The sequence below is a fragment of the Saccostrea cucullata genome, unplaced genomic scaffold, assembly GCF_032062105.1.
Source record: "Saccostrea cucullata isolate Sc308-1 unplaced genomic scaffold, CSIRO_AGI_Scuc_v1 ctg277, whole genome shotgun sequence".
NCBI classification, from domain to species: Eukaryota; Metazoa; Mollusca; class Bivalvia; order Ostreida; family Ostreidae; genus Saccostrea; species Saccostrea cuccullata.
In genome coordinates this window covers 362,501-385,075 of record NW_026935934.1, presented here as the reverse complement: position 1 = coordinate 385,075, position 22,575 = coordinate 362,501, and the positions used below count along the sequence as shown (strand labels likewise).

Here is a 22,575-nt window from a genome sequence, read left to right as displayed (position 1 = left end):
TGTAATATGATTAACTATTATGATTATCTTTGAAGAAATAATGTGGATAAAATAAACATTACTAAGTGAATTCAAACATATTTTTGTCAGCATTTTCAATAACTTAACTGCTTATTTTATGAACCTGAGGATCGGACTACCCTTGAATCTGTACTCCCTCCCTGTATTTCTAGTGTTTAGATATATTTCTTAACGTCTCTATCGCATTATCATTACTAAATTCAAGAATAAAAAATAATTTAAAATCTAACACTCGCATGTGCAACAAAGAAAATCAAGTCTGTTCGTGATAAATACTAGGACTTTATTTTGATAAATGGAGTTTTACACAGAGACATTTCTATTTATAGTAATTTGATACACGGTTGAATGATTCGAAGAAGCCTCATTTTGAGTGTAATGGGGCCCAATACAGGGTACGGTTTATTAAAGGAACAGATCTACACTTGTCTTGTTTATTCTAATGAAAAGTTCACAATTATATATATTAATATATATATGTATATATACCATTGACAATTTAACACTTAATGATCAAGTAGCTGTCACAAAATCACGTGACATACGTAGAATATCAAGCTAAAATTCAATTTGACCACATGACCAAGGAAAAAATCACATGACCCAAAAAGTTGATAAAGCATCAACCCTGATTTACATGTCAACACATAGCAATAAAACATGGATTGAAATGATATCAATATGAAGCCAAATTTCAATCAGTTTTTCCCAAGCTAGAGATTGAAACCATTTCAATGCGACAAAGAACGTTAAAAATCTACCGAATACGGCTCATTTGCTTAGATAAAAGGAAACGAAACCGTTTTCGACACGCTCATTTTTATGACAAACAACACCAATATAAATATCAGCTTAATTCATGTTCAAATTGATCTGTGAACTGTGTGTTAAATTGACTACAAGTATTCAAAAACTGACTAGGATAAATCACACTTTATAAAAGATTCAAATGATTTAAATTAACCCCGCTGTTTGCTATGTTTGAGAAAAAATAAGTCTGTAATCCCTGACAAAATAATATGGAATCCCCCACATGTGAATTAAGATTTCTCTATACTTATTATGCTGTGGCCTATTTCAATAACAATATTGATTGAAAAATAAAAAGGTATGTTAGGATCAATTTATGCGTTTTTTAAACACACAGTACACGTAAAATAGTCACAAATATTCCTGTGATGGGCAATCAAAAATAGCAAATGGAAGATTACTCCATTGCCTTTTTTTAACACAGCACTTATATAAACACATAACACGATATATTCAATTCATTTGGCAAAGAGAATGTTGGTTTGCCATTCCACAAGGAAAGTATTCTGGAATCTTTACATTTATAAATACAAAAAGAATCCACAACTTTAGTATTTTGTGAAATAGCAAACATAAACTCTAACCAGTTCGTCAGTGATCAAATATCACTTTCAAAGGGTTACGAGTAAATTCAAAACATGACCCTGTTGCTATAGTTACATGGTCCCAATATGCAAAAAAGCAACAGAGTGCATGTTACCATGCAAAGACCGGAAATGTCTGGAAAAAAGCATATCCTAATTACTAATTAAATTCATGACAAAGTACGCTTATTTCATACCACACATACGAGGAAAATTGAACGGGCTTTCACGGGGAAATTGTTTTTCTCCCCTTTGCTTATAAATAACACAGACATTCACTAGATGGCTAAACAGCAAGCAGAGGAGACACATTCGTTCAAACGTGAATTGACCTACACAACGACAATACAAAGAATTCTAAGCAAACACTTCCAAGTGTTCACTTTTCAGAAAAAGGCTGTTTGAAAGATATTCTTAATAAGCTCTGCCTTGCTTTTCTAGTAAAAAGAAAACTTAATAAATTTTCATTTAAACTGAGAAAAACTCAGCGAAGAATGGACATTCTGTTTTTAAATAGACATATACAAATAATTATAATCACAAAGCCTTTGATACGAATTACACCAAGTTGGATGTATATTAGCCATGGATTAATGATATTCTGACCTCTGTCATCTGTTATTGACATACTAACTAAGGTATGCAATCAAAAGGCCAAGAGCATAGTACTATACATTTACCATGGTTACAAACTGGAAATCTACTTTGACTCTATGGTAAAACATCCTCTCAGCTGACGAGCTATGAAATGCCTCTTTCTTTCACTCAATTGAATAAACCTAACCTATCACTTTGTGAAGATTTCTATCACTTACATTATGCATTCAATAATATATGTGTGCATGTACATATTCATATGTTGTGAGCAGCAAAATCGTTCAAATTTGAAATTCTGCCAATGTAAAGATCCGAGTGTCCACAGGCAGTGAACAAAATTGTCCTTGACACTCGCATCTAACATAATTGCACATGAATCAAGCCTTTGTGAGATTCATCAGGCATACAACAATTCCGTATAATGACAGTCCATGTTCTCTTGTATGGTCTTGATTTTGTTCTTGAACAAAAAGTTTTTACGTCCAAGAAAGGCGCAAAAAGTTCGACTCCGTCTAGTACAAGCCACATCCACGCAGGTTATTGGCGATTATGACGTCAGTTACGGCATCAAATACAAACTGGATGTTATTAGTATCTGTTGCGCAGGTCTGGTGACAATAGATTTCCTTCGTTGAACTTTTGTTCTTCGCTTCGAATTGGGCCTGAATGTAGGCAGCTGCTTCCTCGTACGTCTGGTTTCCTACAAAATTGAATGATATTAGTTTGAAATGTTGATAGGTGAAAACATGCATATCTGAACATTTTGTTTGTTTGGATATGATTACTATCTAACGAATACACTGTACATTCTATATCGGTCCTTTGCAAAAGGATAACAAAAGGAAAGAAAACGCGTAAAGAAATGGATAAAGTGTTATGCAACCACAACGTATTTACATGTAAAATTTCTTCATCACACGCTTTCATCCAAGTTTTTGTTTTCTTTTTTTACTTTTTTGATTTCCATTTGGCTTTCTTACGTCATACGTTGATGTAACACAATGAGGCGTAGGAATACCAGTGTGTAAGTGTGTAATGTGAAAAAAAATATCAATTATTGGATATCCGTTGGAAAGAGGAAACCGTAATTAAATTCTTGTTAGAAATACGGATACAAACTACACACCCTCTCAGACACTGGGCCATCATAAAAACACTACATGTATGAAAATAGCAACTAATACTATGATAATTGGTTTGTTGCATCCTGGAACAAATGCATATTTCAAATTTATTTCCTGTGTAAGTCGGTCAGTCTAAAGATTGGGAGTCGGAGGATATGTATATCACCTGCTGTATATGTGTCTATTAACATGGAAAAAAGTAAAATTCAGATTGAATTTTTGTTTGAAATAAAATTTATTTAATTTTGCTCAGATATTAAACAAATTCATTATATGTGAAACAATTTTGGATTTTTCGGAGACCAAATTTTCCAAAAACAGTTAGAATTCCGATGGGCACTAATTGTGCTACTGTACTGACTGTTTTTTTATTCCTATGGGGCAGAGATGATTTTTACAAGGGGAAATAAAAAAAAAACCACTTGCTGTGATCCTTAGTTGGACATTCAGTCTAAAAGTCTAAATGGTGCAATCTTTTCACAAAGGCCATTGCAGAAAAGATTCAATATATATATATTTTTATCCCTCTGCAAGAACTTCATTTTCACATTAAGTTTTGTGTGCTTTTATATTCGCCATTATTGCACAAAGATTTCTGGGAAAGATTTAAAAATGGTAACAGATTTCATTGAGAATATCCTCTGTTCTATCACGTTATTCTATAGAGCACACTGTAACTCGCTCTATGTAACTTGGCTAATTTTTAAATTCATTCCTTGAGTGTTTAATATACAGGTAATTATTTCTTCTCCTTTGATAATTCTCTAAAGATTTTATCCGTTATGGAAGGAAAATAATTTTCGATGTCAAATTGCTTAAATAACCCTTCCACTTGCTTCGTTTCATTATATTGGCCTAAATTAGAAAAAGATGAAAGATTTAAGATTTTGTTTACACAACTCCTTGGGGTCTTGTCAATCAATTACTATAAGAATTATTAATGTAAGTGTTGCTTTAAATGGAAAACACTGCAGTTCGTAAACTATTGACTTTCCTGAAAAGCGAGCGTGTAAAAATTGACAGCAAAATACCTTAAGTATTGAAGGATAACTTTGGAATTAATATATGTCGCATGCAGATTATGGCTCAAAATGAATCAATTTCCGGTGTTAATTGTTTAATATTACATCGTAGATTTTTAATCGCCCACCTGTTAACGTGTTTTTGGTTAAATTAAGAATACGAGGGTGATCAAAAAGTTCGCGAACTATCTCTATATCTACAAAACCATTCAGATTATAAAAAAAATTTGGTACACACATAGCCATACACAAGTTCTATAAATAGCATATGATGAAGAAAGTTTTGTTCCTTGTTTGTGACGTCACAATGTGAAAATGACGTCACAATGTAGATCACTTGTGACGAAAAATGGTTGTCTCAGTCGTACTCGTTCAACAAACAACTATAAAAATTATGGTATTATGTATCTTAGAAATCCCTTTGAATAAGCGTATAATAATTTGTACACAGTTTATATAGACAAATGACTTCTTATAAATTCAATAAATGATTGGATTGATCGTTTGTGTGATGGAAGGCAGATGGTTAAAAATGATACTTGTTATGTTGCCCAGTGAAAGCATGTTTGAAAAGAGATTTGTTAAAAGCAATTTGCTATCAAAGACCTCCAATTTACACTTTGAAAAATTGTAGAATATTTCAACGATAATATAACTATTAAATACCTAAAATATCGTTTACTTTAGATTTTAAACATATTAGATGTGATAAAAAGGAAGCACCCATTTTCTATCCACCTTGAATTAACGTCTCTTCCGAGACAGATTTGGGTTTTGATGGTAGTCATACTTATTTTTGGAAAGGATATTCTTATCCATCCATTCTGTTGCCGAGATTTGACCATTTCTGACAAATGAACTATTCTTGTTATAAAAATTAACTTACATGGAAAGAAATATAAAACTCAGAAAAACCTTAATGTCAGCTTTTGTGACTGACGCCACGGAGGGGGTCACGTGACAGCCTATATCACGTGATTCGCGCATGAGCAGAACGGTGGCAGATGTGCATTAAAATCGGAGAAGACTAATTTAAAATATAATCAACACTGAAACTAAATATTGTTTCTTTTATGGAAGTTATTCAATTAGTTCGCGAACTTTTTGATTACCCCTCGTAGAGTGCTGTTAGAAGTTTGTTTTTTTTTTTAATTGTGTAAATAACAACAGTATCTATTAGTTTTTATTAACATACATGTAAGTAAAATCAATGTTTTGTCCCTTTAAGTTTTTTTTTAAAGTTTCTTAATGATGGCCTATAAATTTTGCATACATACATATAAAAATTAAAATACTTTAAAAATGTTTATTTATGCAGAAAATGACATCCTCGTAAATATGGAAAATAGCACTTTTGACTGGTTAAAGACCAAGTAAAATTGTCATAAAATATATCCAAAAATAATTAAAGAACATATATAGACTATATTCACAGAAAATTTTAAAAATGTATTGCTAAAATGTGTTGCTATTAGAATAAAGCAACACGTACAGCCATTTGCCTGAGGAATACTCATGAAATCAGTAATAAGCTCATTTCAAATGGGATCTTCGTATATGCAAGGGGTTACTATACAAATATAGTCCTTTTATGAAGGCTATCCATGGATATATTGACTTCATGAAAAACATGACGATTGAGCACAAATCCTAGAATAATTCCTTTCGTAAAATGAAGCAAAACAATCCGATTAATTGATACAAAGAAAAAAAATTACTGACTGTTTTATTTTTTAATTGTCGCTCGAATGATTTATTAACTTATCCACAAGCAATCACTAGACATTTATCATAAATTAAGTCATTCTACGAAAAGAAGACCTTATCAGGGTATAAATGTATAACAAACAAGAGGCCCAGGTGCCATAGCGCTCACCTGAGCACACCGGCTAGGAAAAAGCAAATATCAGATCAGAAATGAAAGTTTACTGAGTTTGGAGAGGGGCTTAAATCTTAACCCCCCAGGGGGTCATGATTTGAACAAACTAGAATCTACACTACCTGAGGATGATTTCATGTAAATATCACTAATTATGGCTTTGAAGTACTTGAGAAGGAGATTTTAAAAGATTTCCCTGTATATTCTTATGAAAAACTTTGATCAACCATTTTGGCCCCTACCTTCCGCGGGGGTCATGATATGAACAAACTTGAATCTACACTACCTGAGGATGATTATACATGAGTTTCATCTTTCCTGGCCCCGTGGTTCTTGAGAAGAAGATTTTTAAAGATTTTTCCTATATATTCCTATGTAAAACTTTTAACAGCCATTATGACCCTATCCTAGCCCCGGGGGTCATGATTTGAACAAACTTGAATCCACACTACCTGAGAATGATTTCACATGAGTTTTATCTTTCCTGTCTTAATCACTTCTTGAGAAGAAGATTTTTAAAGATTTTTCCTATAAATCCCTATCTAAAACTTTGATCTGCCACTTTGGCCCCATATGATATGAACAAACTTCAGAAAAACCTGAATCTACACTACCTGAGGATGATTCCACATGAGTTTCATCTTTCCTGGCCCAGTAGTTCTTGAGAAGAAGATTTTAAATGATTTTTCCTATATATTCCTATGTAAAACTTGGATCAGCCATTTTGGCCCCACCCTTCCCCTGGGGGTCATGATTTAAAAAAAATTGAATCTACACCACCTGAGAATGATTTCACATGAGTTTTATCTTTCCTGTCTGTATGGTTCTTGAGAAGAAGATTTTTTAAAGATTTTTCCTATATTTTCCTATGTAAAACTTTGATTGGCCATTTTGGCCCCACCCTACCCTGGGGTCATGATTTGAACAAATTTGAATGTACACTACCTGAGGATGATTCCACATGATTTCATCTTTCCTGGCCCAGTGGTTCTTGAGAAGAAGATTTTTAAAGATTTTTTTCTATATATTCCTATGTAAAACTTTGATCGGCCATTTTGGCCCCTCCCTACCCCTGGGGGGCATGATTTGAACAAACTTGAATCTACACTACCTGAGGATGATTCCACATGAGTTTCATCTTTCCTGGCCCAGTGGTTCTTGAGAAGAAGATTTTTTAAAGATTTTTCCTATATATTCCTATGTAAAACTTTGATCGGCCATTTTGGCCCACCCTACCCCCGGGGGTCATGATTTGAACAATCTTGAATCTACACTACCTGAGGATGCTTCCACATGAGTTTCATCTTTCCTGGCCCAGTGGTTATTGAGAAGAAGATTTTTTTAAAATGCCATTAATTTTTCTCTAATTCATAATTATATCCCCTTGAAAAAGGGTGCGGCCTTTCACTTGAACAAACTTGAATCCACTTTACTCAAGGATACTTTATGGTAAGTTTGGATGACATTGACCCAGTGGTTCTTGAGAAGATGAAAATGTGAAAAGTTTACAACAAGGACAACGACTACGACAACAACGACAGACAACGGACAAATTTTGATCAGAAAAGCTCACTTGAGCCTTCGGCTCAGGTGAGCTAAAAAGTTGCTTCAAATACCAAAATGAGCAATATGATGTTATGAAGGACGTAGCAGTACACGTCGGAAAAAGACTTGCACTGTATCTGGTTTGGTAAAAAATTTACAACAATGTCGAAGTACCCATTAGGTATGGATACGGAAATTAATTACTTCATAAACTTTATATGATTCCTGATTATGCAATAAACCAGACCTTGACCTGTTCGTTATATGATGTCGAGAGTAAACAGAGAAAAACATAATTTTGAAATCTTGCACGAATAAGCATCGCGTTAAATTTTCTGGGCGGAGGAGGTGGAATAATTACAGAAGCAAATTGTTATGGAAGTTAAATTTCAGCAACAAATGTTACAATTTTCGCCGATAAATTTAAATAAATGTTAGTTTACTTTAAGATTTAAAAATCAATGTATTTATAGTATATTTCGTTCCCTATATATTTATGAGTGCAAATGAATTCCTAGACAATTGTAATAGAAGTTAAATTCGTATGTGTTCAAATATCACACATGGAGCAAAAACTTGCTCCTCTTAGAACATTTTTACAAATAGCTTTAGAACTGCACGCTCCAAAAAATTTTATGGTGTCTGTCAATATAAACTAAAGCTATAGTTTCAGAGCTACTGGGGTGTCCGATCTTTGTGTAATCAGAAGAACTTTCCAGTATATTCAGGAAAACATATATAGTGAGAGGGGATTTAATCAGGAGTACTTACCGGTATATTCAGGAAAACGTATAGTGAGGAGGGATTTAATCAGGAGGACTTACCGGTATATTCAGGAAAACATATAGTGAGAGGGGATTTCTTTATTTTTTCTTCAAACAGATCCTTCTTGTTGAGAAAAAGGATGATTGATGTATCCGTAAACCATTTGTTATTACAGATAGAATCAAATAATTTCAAACTCTCTTGCATTCGATTCTGAAAAAAAGATGATATACAATCTTATTACATGGGTCTCATTATTTCTTTCTTTTTTTCTCTCTTTTTTTTCCTTATTTTTTTATTTTTGTTTTTTTAATATTCAATTCAAATATGTTAAATTTACCTATTTTAGATTATTCACTTGCTAAACATATTATTCGTGACTCTTATATATAATAAAATGACTTTAATGTTTACAATATAACTGGCCAATATTTCCTCCATTAGATAGGAGAAAATGAAATGCTTATCGCACGAGATATTAAAATTGTCACATTGCATGTAAACAAGAAACACAACAAAGCTTCTTCTTTTTTTTTTACAGTGCTATCAGCAAATGCCGTGAACATTCATTATGCCACAAAACACTGTACATAGGTAAATTTAAACTACAGGTTGTTTTAAAAATTAAAAAATAACACGGAAAATAATCTCCTCATTTTTGCGTTACTATTAGAGGTAAATATATCCGCATTTTATCAAATAAGAAAATATATCACTTATTTTTATAAATAAGAAATAACTGCCATTCTCAAGTTTAGTGTGCAGTTCAAAAACTAGTGTTATTAATTGACATAAGAGCAGTTTAGGCAAATAGATGTTGCGAAAGGGAGACTTCACAAATTTATTTTAAACGAACAATTTAAAAAATATTTATTTTTTTTCTTGCATTTAATCGGATATTTTTTTTTAATTTTGGGTTTCCTTGTGTATTGAAAGTTCTTATTCTACCGCACTGTAACAAATTTTCGAGCGAGTTTCAGGGGTTAAATGTTGTAGATTCCAATGGGTTTCAGGAAAAGACAATTAACTTTGAATACATGTAGAAAGGAATGGATCCAAGATCTGAATGGTACATTTACTTACGGTTGTTTCATCTTCATGAAGAACTTGGTCATATTCACTCATAGCTACACAAAATATAATGGCGGTTACATCCTCAAAACAGTGAATCCATTTTTTCCTTTCTGATCTCTGTCCTCCCACGTCAAATAATCTACGCAAGTAAAAACACAGAGGTCTATATTACAGCACTGGACAAAAGAATTCGTTTTTGCCCCATAATGAAGTGCAACATTTCATTAAATATTTTTTTTTATATATGTGTTATTTTTTTCAAAAATAATATTATTAAAAATAAATATAACTGAACAATAGGTTCTGCACTATCAATACTTTTTGGATATCATCCACTGTCAAGCAATGTTGGCTGTTGCTAAAAAGCAGACTTACGTCTTATAAGGAAGTAGGAAGGTTATCTTATTCAGAGGATTATAGTATTTACTGTAAGTTACCAAATACTTAAAATAAGATTCAACTAATTTATTTGAAAGTAAAGAACTAAGAAATTATTTTATTACCGTCTGTTTGTCTCCTTGTCTCTCTGTCTGTTTGTCCACGAAAACATTGACAATTATCCATAACTTTGATTAGTTGGAGATATGTTTTTCCTTGAAACAAGACATTTTTGGGGTTTTTAAATAAATGATTTCTTGACTTGGGAGTTTGACCCACTTATGCAAAAAATGACCTTGGTCTTAACTTTTGAACAGTTGATGCTAGGGCTCTCAAAATTCATACGTTTTTTTTTATTATGACAAGACATTTCCTTCAGTATAAATTTGTGATCCCTGACCTTTGAGTTTGACCAATTTTCACTTGGTCATGTTTTGAACAGTTATTTATTTGGGCTTCCATGTTTCACAGGTGTATTTCTTGTGACAAGACCTATAGGTACCTTAAGAACTATCAATTTTGAACTTGACCTAAATGTGTTACAATACTTTTGGAATCGTATATTTCAGGTTATCATCTATTTAAAAAAAAGTTTTTTGTAAAAATAAAAAAGAATATTTCGTATAATATATTTATATATTATATATATATTATACGAAATATATAAGGTCAACAAACAAACATAAAAACAAGAACTTACTTGAAATTTAAATTTTTAAAAGAGAAATGAACTTCGACAATGCCTGTGGTCTTTACTCTGGTTCGTAGTATATCTTGTTCAGTGGGCATGTAATCCTTGGCTCCTAAGCGATCTAAGTCATCTAGAAAACTGTGAATAAGTAAAATCCAGTTAAAATGGTATATAAAAAGTCATCTAGAAAGCTGTAAACCAGTAAAAATAACAGTTAAAATGGAAAATAAAAAGTCACCTAGAAAGCTGTAAACAGTAAAAATAACAGTTAAAATGGTATATAAAAAGTCATCTAGAAAGCTGTAAACCAGTAAAAATAACAGTTAAAATGATATATAAAAAGTCATCTAGAAAGCTGTAAACAGTAAAAATAACAGTTAAAATGGTATATAAAAAGTCATCTAGAAACCAGTCAAAACCCCCTTAAAATGGTATATGAAGAGTCATCTAGAAATTTGTAAACCACTTAATGGTGTTATATAAATAGATCATATAGAAAGCTGTAAAGTAGATAAAACCTCTTAAAATTAAACGGTATATAAGAAGTTAGCTAGGAAACTATAAACCACTTAGTCGTGTTATATAAAAAGGGCCATCTAGAAAGTTGCGACCACTTAAAAACCACTTAAAATTGTATTAAAAAGTCAACTAGAAAGCTGTAAACCAGTTAAAAATCACTTAAAGTAGTATATCAACAGTCAACTAGAAAGCTGTAAACCAGTTAAAAATCATCAAAAGTCAACTAGAAAGCTGTAAACCAGTTAAAAATCACTTAATAATGGTAAAAGTCAGCAGCATTGCTACTCAGTACAGCATGATATTCATTTTTAAGGACCATTAACACTAGTAAATAGGAGATATCATATAAACGGACTTAAAAAATACTATAATTACTGCTATTTAAGACACAGAGCTTTCTGATTAAAGACGTAAGGTAAAATTAAGTTTCCAAAGACTTTCTTCTCTCTGACTCATTCTTTTCATGAGAGAATACACAGAGAAGACGAGGATGCGAATGGCAATATAAATATCGCTCTAATGCTTCTCACTACACGGCTCTAACATATGTCTAGGTAGGCATTAACGAAATAAAGAGGAGAGATGTTTCTTGTCAGAAATAAATTATTTATTAAAGCTGTACTGGAGAGCGCCACGCATTCTGTAAAATAAGATTTCTAGCAATACAGCTAGTGTGTGTTCTGCATTCTCTCCACTCAAAACAAGTGGTTGTATCGGTACGTATCTATATTTATCATCTTTAGTTTTTGTTTACATTTTACCAACATTTTTCTCTCACTTATTTTTTAAGATTTACGGACTAAATAATTGAAGTATTATGAAAACAAGCTAGATGCACTGGACAGTGGTAAAAAAAAACAAACAAGTATTGACACCCCATACACTTCTAACTGTTTTCCTGTTTTGATGCCGATTTATACTCACTATTTTGCAGAATCGTTTAGTTGGTACTCGTTAGACCGACCGAAGCACTCCTGGACTCCGGTGTCCGTCCATAGCTTCTTCATGGCCGCTAGAAGTTCCTCCGAGAAGGGTTCTGTGTCCTCCATTCGAGATATAACATCCAGGACGATTTTTGCGTCTGACTGGAAACACAAAAGAAAATAGATTAGTAAAATAATTTTAAGATTTTCTGTGTTTTTATTTTTAATGAATTTATAACAAACCGCATGTTTTTATAGATGTTCATATTTTCACAGAATTTTAATATATATCTCCACAAACTGAAATATTTCGTTCATCGTCCCTGTATTTTGCAAACAAAATGTTTCCACGTGTATAACTGATAATTTGTTAAAGAGATGTGTACTCTGTGTGTATTCTCAAGCGTATCTTTTGTAAGACATTAAGAATTACAAATGCTTTCACAGCACAAGGGTGTTTTATGTTCATTTTTTTCACCAACCATACACTACTCTTCACACCACCCTCCACCCTTACTTCGCCGAGAAAGAAAGGAATAACTCTTCACAGGTGATTGTTATTAGAGAGAATCTTCTTTGTCTGGAATTCTCAAGGAACTGATCGGTGCAGATAAATTTCCTGGTCATATGTATGTGTTTCCCTTTCAAAATATTAAAACACTGTCTCGTGAAAAAGAATTCAAACCCTTGAATGAGATGTCTTTTGCCGAAAATTGAATATACGGGCTACTTTTCCCTAAGTGTAAATGCAAATCGGTTTCGTTTGCACAATAAAAAATTAAGAATTTTGTTTTTTATAAAATTCAAGTCAGTGTTCTTAATGATGTTAAAACCAAGCAGACATGAGTAACCGTTATATATTTAAAATTTATTTATCAAGGCATTATCAAACACAATTGTTCTAAAAATCCACTAGAGACTTCAAAGAAAACCAATGCAAAAACTGGTGTTTTGTGTACAAAAAAAATCATTGTCTGCAGATCTTAAAACATTGAAGATACAATATAACTTTTTACAGGTACTCCTTTGTCCATGAATTATTATTATCTTTTCATTCACACAGCTTCTAAGGACTGTTGCCCTTAATCATTTACAGCATTACACATGATGTCCAGGTGAGGATAATACTACTGTTTTGTGTTTCAAAATAGTAACGTACTGAGTCAGACAGAATGAGAAAAAAAGACGGTAGATCTAGAGGAACTTATTTTGGAATCTATTATATATCAGAATTCAGAAATTATATTTGATCAAATCCAGGATTTGTATCAACATGATCAAGGCTCATGAGAAATAAAAACATTCTGTTTGTTTTAGAATTCTCTACCCTTTTAGCCAAAATGAAAATTAGTAAAAGTATTAAAATAAAATAGATGTACTTGATACTTATAAAATAATGTTAATGAGCATATAATGATGTTAATGAGACTGAATTTAATAAAACACAAGAGATGTTTGTAAAACACTTATGCCCCTCCCCCACAAATTGGAATTTTTCTAAGTCCAAAAGGGCACATCTCTGTCAAAAATGGAGTGATCATACCCAAAACATAACTTGACCTAGATATTCATCTGAATAATTTGTATACTAAATTCCATTTCAATATGTGCAACCTCTCAAAAGAAAATGAACGGAAACTGCAAATAATTGGAATTTTTTCTAAGTCCAAGGGGCATAATTCTGTCAATTATGGTGCGATTGTACCCAAAACAGATCTTGACCTAGATATTCATCTGACTAATCTGTATACTAAATTCCATTCCAATATGTGCAACCTCTCCAAAGAAAATGAACGGAAACTGCAAAAATATGGAATTTTTCTAAGTCCAAGGGGCATAACTCTGTCAATTATGGTGCCATCGTACCCAAAACAGAACTTGGCCTAGTTATTCATCTGATATACCTGCATACCAAATTTCATTTCAGTATGTGCAACGGTTATGAAGAAAATGAACGGAAACTAAATGGACCGACAGACAGCAGCAAAGCAATATGCCCTCCCTTCTTCGAAGGGGGCATAATTATACATGAATGCTACATGTACTGTATATTTTTGTAAACTTCAGTTTTATATATCTGTTATAATACTGGTTTTTTTTTTAAATAATTGACATTGATTATCAAATTTCTTAGTTTCTACTGATTTGTATTTAATCATAATGCTTCTACAGACAATCCCCCGGAAATACATGGCACAGCGACCACGCCCCTTCCCTACTGTTCGCGCATGCTCTATACAGTGCTACCTGTGAATGAGGCCAATGTAATGAATGATTTCTCGTTACTATAGTTACCAGTTGACATCTCCCGCGCATTCTAAATTGTGCCAAGTATGCCTTGCTGTTCATTGATTTGTATATCTGACAATAAATTTACGTAAGAAATCTCAATCAGTCTACAGCTGGCTGCTAAAAGCTACTCCGCCGATTGATGATGTGCATGCATACAAGTGTAATCCTATTTAGAAATTATGCACAAACATAAGAAAAAATCATAAAAGAATTATCATTAAGGCTTTTGGGGAAAATTACTTCTAATTCGTGCAAAACAAAACAATAAACAGCTTTCTTTGAATACGTCAATTTTCGCACCTGCTATATAGCAATTTCAGAACTACATCTGTAAAGAATTCTATTAGTGGTGATTCAGCATGATTCTATAATGAAAGTGCATGTATTTGTTATTTATCTGGGAATTGCGATCAATGGGGGGAAATCTAAGAGGCACGAGAGAAGAAGTGATTATATTTCAGACCTGCTAAATAATGAACGGGGAAGCCGTATGTATGTGCAGCAAGGAATCTGGTTAACCAAACCGTTTTTACGGGGAACGCATGAAAAATATTTTGGAATAAACTCTCCTTCAGTAAAACACATGACCACGCCCTATTTACCTTGATGTACAGAGGAAGAAATATTGATAATTTTTTCCTTAAGTACATCATTGATGCCTTTCACATGACCTTTGTCTTTAACCATGTATTATCTACCCACCATTTGGATTGCGACTCTTCATGTTCAAAAATGTGCTGGATTTATAAAGCGAACCGAGAGGAGTCTATTACGCTTACACCTTTTAATTTATTTTGTCTAGATTTAAACTTTATGCCAAAATTATTTCTATCGTGTACAAACGTGTTTTGAAAATACATAGGGAGAATGTATAAAACGCGCATTGCAATTTTGCAGGAAGTCTTTGGGAACATACTGCAAGTAAGCGAATTAAGAAGGGACAAATCATTTTATTGTACATCATGCACAACAAATCTTGTTTCTATACATTCTGACATGCTGAAAAAACAATGTTTTTTTTACTATGAATACGAAAAAGAAACTTTCAAAAACTGGTAATATATGCAACAATTTTGTACATTTTGCTTTAAAACAAATACCTCTCGTTCACAATCAGCAAAATGGATATGTAGTGCCCCCATGGCCCGTATGATGGCTACTAACGACTGTATTGTATTGCTGTAAACCACGGGCTTGTACTGTTTATTATCCTCCGGAGTAAAACCTCCCTCATGGATAATTCTACAAAAATAAAACACCAGTTACAAACAATATCAAACAATGGAAATTCCATATATTAGTATATGAAATTTACAATATGATAATCTGTGTTTAATATTGAGGGGACCCCGGGCTATATGTGTTTTTGATGTGTTTAAGTATGGATGCTGAAATAAACTTTGTTCTCAAGGTCAAGCATTAGTCAAAGAAGACTCTTATCTACCATTATCCACATGACCAAAAATGTCGAGAATTGGAAACCCATCTTGTCCATCTCAGCGTTATTATGGAATTAATATAACACAGTTGCCAATAAAATAAAACTGACAAATAGAGAATAAGGTGCAGACTTTTCGTTAAAAACATACTGTCGTGTTATAAATTTTGAATTTACCGAGTGGCAGTAATGATGTAAATTTTCTATTTACTGCCAATTGGTAAATTAAAAAAATTACAACATGCCAAAACTACAAGTAAAAAGTAATTAAATCCATAATATTTCGATTGGAGAGTTTACAGCTTGTGATTTCCTGATCATCTCCATATTTCCGAGTTGGAGTCCTATTTCAACACTCTCCTTATTTTTATATTATAATTGTGTAATAATTTTGTCCTCATTGTCCTACTTACAAAATTTATTGTAGTTATGAGGACATTTAACTGCTGGCTTCATTCAGAATTTACAAATTTGGTCAGGTTTTAGGAGTAAATATCACACAAAAATGGTTAAAAATAAACAGCCCAGTAAGATGTTCATTTGCAGTCTCCGCGGACCTATATAGCCTTATTTAGCTGCTATTTAGACAGCGCGATTGGAGACCGGTTTTAGCGTTTTAATGTTTGCGAGGAAATATTGATCGAGGCCAACTCCATGCCCAGAGATCGATCGACCAGCAGTTCTACTTTACCGAGACACGAGTCCGCCACTGTGACTGGGATATTTTTGTAGGAGCAGAACTAGTTGCTATTTCGATCGAAAGTTATTCTTTTGTTTTTTCATCGAAAAGTTATGAATTACTTATGTTTGGGCTCATATGAATCATCTTGTCCTTTGAAAAAACTATTATGATATTCTGTTGATAACGTTGAACATAACGTTCGGTAAATGCCAGCGAGAACCTTAGTGAACTGAGTGCTTATAAACATAAAACATAATCCTATATACATATATATGCCTCCCTCATTCCATGAGCTTTTTGCTGAAGCCAATATTGGGTATGACAGATTTTCCAAGTCGCGTTCAATCATGGCCACAGTGCCAGTGAACATGCCCTATCACCTTCTTTTTTTTACTTCTAAGTATTTAAAAATCGCACTCATCACAAGCGGAAGAAAAACAGTATACATGTACGCAGAGTTCTGAGATTAAAAAGTGAATTTGCATAATTCAATTTATCGACGAGTTTTCCATTGTTATTTTGTTCATTCTAGCCTAAATACAATCCCTCGCCTTCATCAAAAGTAATTCCTCATTGTTTTTTAGGTACTAGGAATTACGTATATGTTTTATTGATACGTCATGTGAACATGTTATGCACGTCATGCTAAAAAGACACAAAGACACTGCAGAATGATTCACACCTTACATAAAAATTGTTGTTAATGAAATCTAAATTTAGTTGAGTTGCTGTTTCCCTACTGGTTCACGTGACACCATTAAAATCTGAAGTGGTTCAGTCTGACGTGTTCGTAGACATGTACGTGTGATTGGGTGTTGAGAAATCACAGTATGGGGGCCAATCTGTGTTATAAATCGATGGAGCTGTATGGCGTAGCTGATTAGGTGTTTCTGCATGTGTATCAAATCGATCCACAAGGTTGAAACATACATGTATTTATGGTGTATGATATGGGAATCGCAGAGAATTGTAATCATAAGACTGACCAAAAGTCGAAGTAAAGTGGATGTAGAAACTGTCCTATTGCATTGGGATTTATGTTTCTGAAAAATCACATATTTTCGTGGGGTAAAATTTTCGAGGTTTGAGGGGATTTCATTTCGTTTTTGGAAAATGTTAAGTAGTAATGCATCTGAAATTTTACACTTCCGTGGTTGTCATATATTCGTGGGTCTCTTCATACCTCGAAAACAACGAAAATTTAACCCCACGAAGATTATTGGTCATTGCTGGATCTTAGATGCTGAGTAACAAAGAAATAAAGTTTTAATTTTATCGCAGAAAAATACATAAATTTGATTGCAAAACCTTCGGACAAGTTGGACGCAAAACTAATATTCTAAATTAACCGAATGAATACAACATTCGAGACACCACATACTCGTCACATAAATTCTACAATATCAAAAACTACCACATACATGTACAGTGTACAGTGCCCAGACTATGAAGTGAAAGTTGCAGGTCCTTCGGATGACCTTAAAAACCCGAGGCCCCGTGTCCTGCTAGATGTTGACACAAATAAATGCTCAATGGTCCAAAACGCTGAGTAAAGCCCTTCACCGGTATACGGTGACCTTTTTTATGAGAAAAAATTCTCGAATCGAACATAAAACAATATACAATTACACATTATACAATCAACCAATCAATCGATTGCCATCAATTTTTGAGACTTCCAAGATTTCGTCACGGAATTTTACTACGAACGAGGAACATTAAATGTCCGAAACAAACTCGGACGCAACATTTCCTCACAAAATTCTACAATAACCAAAGTTCATCGAATGTCCATATAAAATGGGACGAAATAAGATCTCCTGCGTCACCAAATTCTTAAATAAGATTTGTCAAAACCCAGACTTGCATTAATTCTCGTCAGATAATTCTACAATAACTGAGTTTTTCCAAATGTCCTCATCTTACGGAAAACAAAAGTTTGTACAATAGTAAAAACTTATGACCCCATACACCCAATCTTTATAACTTCTACATTCAAGTAAAATCTTGCAAGATATGAAAATTTTTCACAAAATTGTACATAACGGTTTTCTAAATGCCCACAACTAAGAAGACACCAGTATGTCAAAGATTCAGCAAAGACAGATATTCTTCGATTAACGAGGTTCTTCGAATGCCAACGCCATAAGATCAAAAAGTTCGTCATATAGAGAAGGCGAAAATCATACTGAACATAAATTCGTTACATAAATCTGTTATAACCGAGGTTTATCGAATGAGCGCGTCCTAAAGGACATAAAAAGTTTGAATCATTTAAAATTCTACAATAACCGACCTTCATCGAATGCCCACAAAATACGGGACAAGTTAGTCACCGAATTATCCAATGACCAAGGCCCACAGCAAACAGAAAATAAGTTCTAAAGGAGACCGAGACGGACACATACTAAGTTATCGAGTCCCTACAATACAGGGACTAAAAGTTTGTCATATTAAATCTACAATGACTGAGATCCAGTTACATGTAAGTACCATATGCTGACCATAAGTTCTTCATGTAATTCATCGAATGCCCACGCCATAGAACATATAGAACATCGGGTTTACCATATAATCTCCAAAATTATAACCGAGATTTTGCAAATGTTGACAACAAATAATATGGAGAGATATTTCTACATGTATATTCCAATATCAAGGTAAGTTTTCAAAAACAAACTACACCCAAATATGAATAACTTTATCATGTTTCAAAAGAAGGTTTCGCCGTCATTGAGCATGCCACTTGTATTATTACTTCACTCTTATAATGTGATGCTTATCATATGTAAAAGGAAATGAAATACGACACACGCTGCACACTTTCACTGCACTCTGTGGCTGCTTTGTTCCATAATGTAAGAAATATATGGATACAACGAACACTTTTCAAGCTCAAAAGTCCATTAAACAGTGTAAATTTTGATGCAGAGCAAACACGGACCTCTAAAACATCAGAGGTTGGATCAGGTGCCATGGAGGAGTGAGCATCCCCAGTCGTGAAACTCATTCTTTCAGGATGACCTTTGTAACAAGCTGATGTCTTGTCTACTCCCTCTCATTAGTGTCTAGTATTTCATCCTGATACTCTTTCCTGTAAATTCTTCTGTTAGTTACATCATGTACATGACACATATCAAACTTCCTTCAAAAATTCACAGATTTGTTTAACTATTGTATGTAATCAAGTGTGTTATATAAATGAGAGTCCATAAAAAAACTATATACGAAACATAACAGAAACAGTTCATTATGAGACGAACACATGCCAGGAGTTCAATAATGATGAAATAATGCAAAAGGACCATCTTTATTTATGTCATATCCGTAAAACGAGAGTATTTACAGTAATCATTTCATATTGCACTTGAAATGGACATTATATTTCTCGTGATTAAATTCAGAATACTGCCGCAACGGTGTACGATTTAATCATTAATAATGCGAAAGAAAAGTATTTTGTTTGAGCATATGGCACAAATATCGGCATCCTAACGTGACATTTCTTCCTTTTTACGTCTTAATACGAAAATATATAAAATGGCCTACCAACTACGGTAAAACTGAATTGTGAATTTCTGTGCATTGCCCAAAAAATTGCAGAAAGAAATACTTCATAGTCCCGTAATTGAATGTTAATCCTCATTATTAATTTTAAGAAACTTTATGTAACTTGTGTACTATTATTTAAGTGTAATCCATTCCAAATAAATACACAAGGGAAAATATGCGTTTTCCCAATATTTATTGATTTCTTTTCAGATATTAAATTTAAAGATTCAATTCACTTTATTACGTAAGACATACATCTTATTGTATACAATATAATTTTTATAACGAAGTGAGATTTACCTGTAAGTATGATTCTATTACTCCTATTGCTGAGAAAACATAATTCGTCTGTCTGTTGCTCTCCATATCGAAATTTCTCCAACTCTAACAATTTTTTCACTGATTGCTGATAGTAAAAGTTACTAGCTTTTTACATACTTTAAAAATGCTTTGTAATATGTTTGGTTCTTTCCACATAAAACTGTTGCGTGTTCGCTGATCCTAGCAGGACAGAACAAAGCCAGAGTTTATAAATGTATGATTAATCAATCTAATGAAGATTATCATCATAATAAAAATATTAACTGTGTACAAAACATGAAGCTGTGTCCTTAGGATCATGGAACTGGCACGGAGATTGTAAAGCGAAAGTTAGAGATTCATGTAAAGCAAATTTATATGACACACTATTTCAGTTGTTTCTAGATCCAGTATCCTAAATCTGCTTCGTGTCTGTGACTAAAGTTTAACAGAATATGCTTTAAAAGTAACTACATGTAAATGAATATGGAAATGAAAAGTACACGGCAAAACAATGCCTTTCGAGTGAAAGAGAGAAAGTTAAAAATTTAAAATATACAGAATAAAGAGAGGCTATTTTTATACATCATCCATTGTAAGCAATTAATATTGTGAACCGACACCATGAGCAAACTAAAGGTGCTAAAAACTGGAAGTTAATGTAAATATATAGTGAGTGTATGTATAACCAAAAGAGTAAGACAGAGGCAAATTCGTTTTGGGGTATTGTAGGCCTTTCTCAGAAAACTTGACGCGATTAATCGTGAATATAACTTACTTTAAATATATTTACTGTTTGGTTCCTTTCAATGCCGTCCCTTGTACAAAAGATGTTTTATAGTTAATGTGCCTAAGAATTTCGCTAGCCTTTTTATTTATCCAAACTGAATAAAAGGTAAGTTTTGATTGGTCAATAATAAAATAAAATTTAAAAATATACATATAAGCGAGAAACAATTTATTTGTCATGGTATGTTCAACGTTTATTGAAGAGTTAGTTGCAGTTTATATATTTTAGCCTTTTCACAAATAATTTCTAGGAATAATGAAGAATATTAGTATAGTATATATAATATGTGCATGATATTGACCAATCAGAACTTACCTTTCTATTCAGTTTGGATAAATGCGGAAGTAAGGCAATCTAAAATTCTTAGGCACTTGGGGGTATAAAAACATCTTTTTCTTCGAAGGGACAGCAGAGAGAAAGTAAATAAATTTAAAGTAAGTTATATCTGAACGATTAATCGAGGCTATTTTTATACAATACCCCAAAACCAATTTGCCTAAAAAGATTAATATTCTTTTTTTTATACATACACTCACTATATATTTACATAACTTCCAGTGCCCGTGCTGTAACCGGTAGTGAGCTCACAAAGTGAAACCCGCTGCTTTCATATTTTAACGTCTTTTTTATTATGTGAAACCCCAAACATCTGTCTGATCAAAATATAAAGTGCACAATGGAATAAAGAGAAAGTGACATTAAATTTTATTCAGTGGTATAGATTTGTAGATAAATGAGTAACGAAGATAATATAGACAGAGTGGCAGTGTGCATGTTCTGCTACGGGAAATCTGAAATAGGTGTCTAAAAGGTATACGAGGAGCTGCAAAAAAGAAATTAGCACCCAAGATAATATAGATAGTATGACAGTGTTCATGATTTCTATGGAAGAACTGTAATATTTCTGTCCAATCAAGCAAGTAAATCGGAGGTCACAGTGGCACTTTGTAATAAAGATTCCTTGAAAGTATCATTAAAAATAGTAATGGTTTAAAAGGAAATGTGAATAAGAGATGGGTAGTCCCGATATTATAGAAAGAATAACAATGGACATGTTTTGCTTTGGGAAATCTGAACTACGAAGTCGATATAAAATAATAAAATTGGAGGTCACAATGACATCAGAATCTGTGATAGTCATTAAAATTTTATTCAGTGACAAAGGAGAAGATGCATGCAACAGTTGGGTATCCCAAAGCGTAACGTATGGACATCCCCATCACCGTACACCCCCGAGGCGTAACGTATGGACATCCCGATCACTGTACACCCCCGAGGAAGGCAGGGGTTATAAAATGGATGGATGTACAATGTCCTTTGGAAAACAAGCAGACACAAGTTAGAATTTCCCTTTGTGGCCTCACGTACACAAGTGTCATTCATGTTTAGAAGGAAATGATAGCTCTGTATAATGCAACCGGAAAGCGAGAAGATGCAAATGATTCATGTAGGAAAATTACAAAGGAAACTTGACACACACAAAACAGTTTTAATAAGCACTTATAAATAAGCCAGCGACACAAACATAATAATGTATGACATACAAATATACAAAAAGACAGATAATAAGATAACTGCATTCACAAAGT

The 22,575-nt window shown here is 33.1% G+C and overlaps 1 protein-coding gene across 1 annotated transcript in view; it reads right to left on the bottom strand.

Moving 5' to 3' along the window:
* Positions 1-283: 283 nt before the first annotated feature.
* The window catches only part of LOC134244278 (guanine nucleotide-binding protein G(o) subunit alpha), a 25,751-nt gene continuing 3,459 nt past the window's right edge, over positions 284-22,575 (bottom strand). Inside the window, exons 3-8 of the mRNA XM_062726538.1 lie at positions 15,325-15,466; positions 11,934-12,094; positions 10,500-10,628; positions 9,431-9,560; positions 8,407-8,560; positions 284-2,712 (exon numbers count right to left, since the gene is read on the bottom strand). Of these exons, the coding sequence (XP_062582522.1) occupies positions 2,525-2,712; positions 8,407-8,560; positions 9,431-9,560; positions 10,500-10,628; positions 11,934-12,094; positions 15,325-15,466 (904 nt within the window). The 3' untranslated portion in view covers positions 284-2,524. The remainder of the gene's footprint in view (positions 2,713-8,406; positions 8,561-9,430; positions 9,561-10,499; positions 10,629-11,933; positions 12,095-15,324; positions 15,467-22,575) is intronic.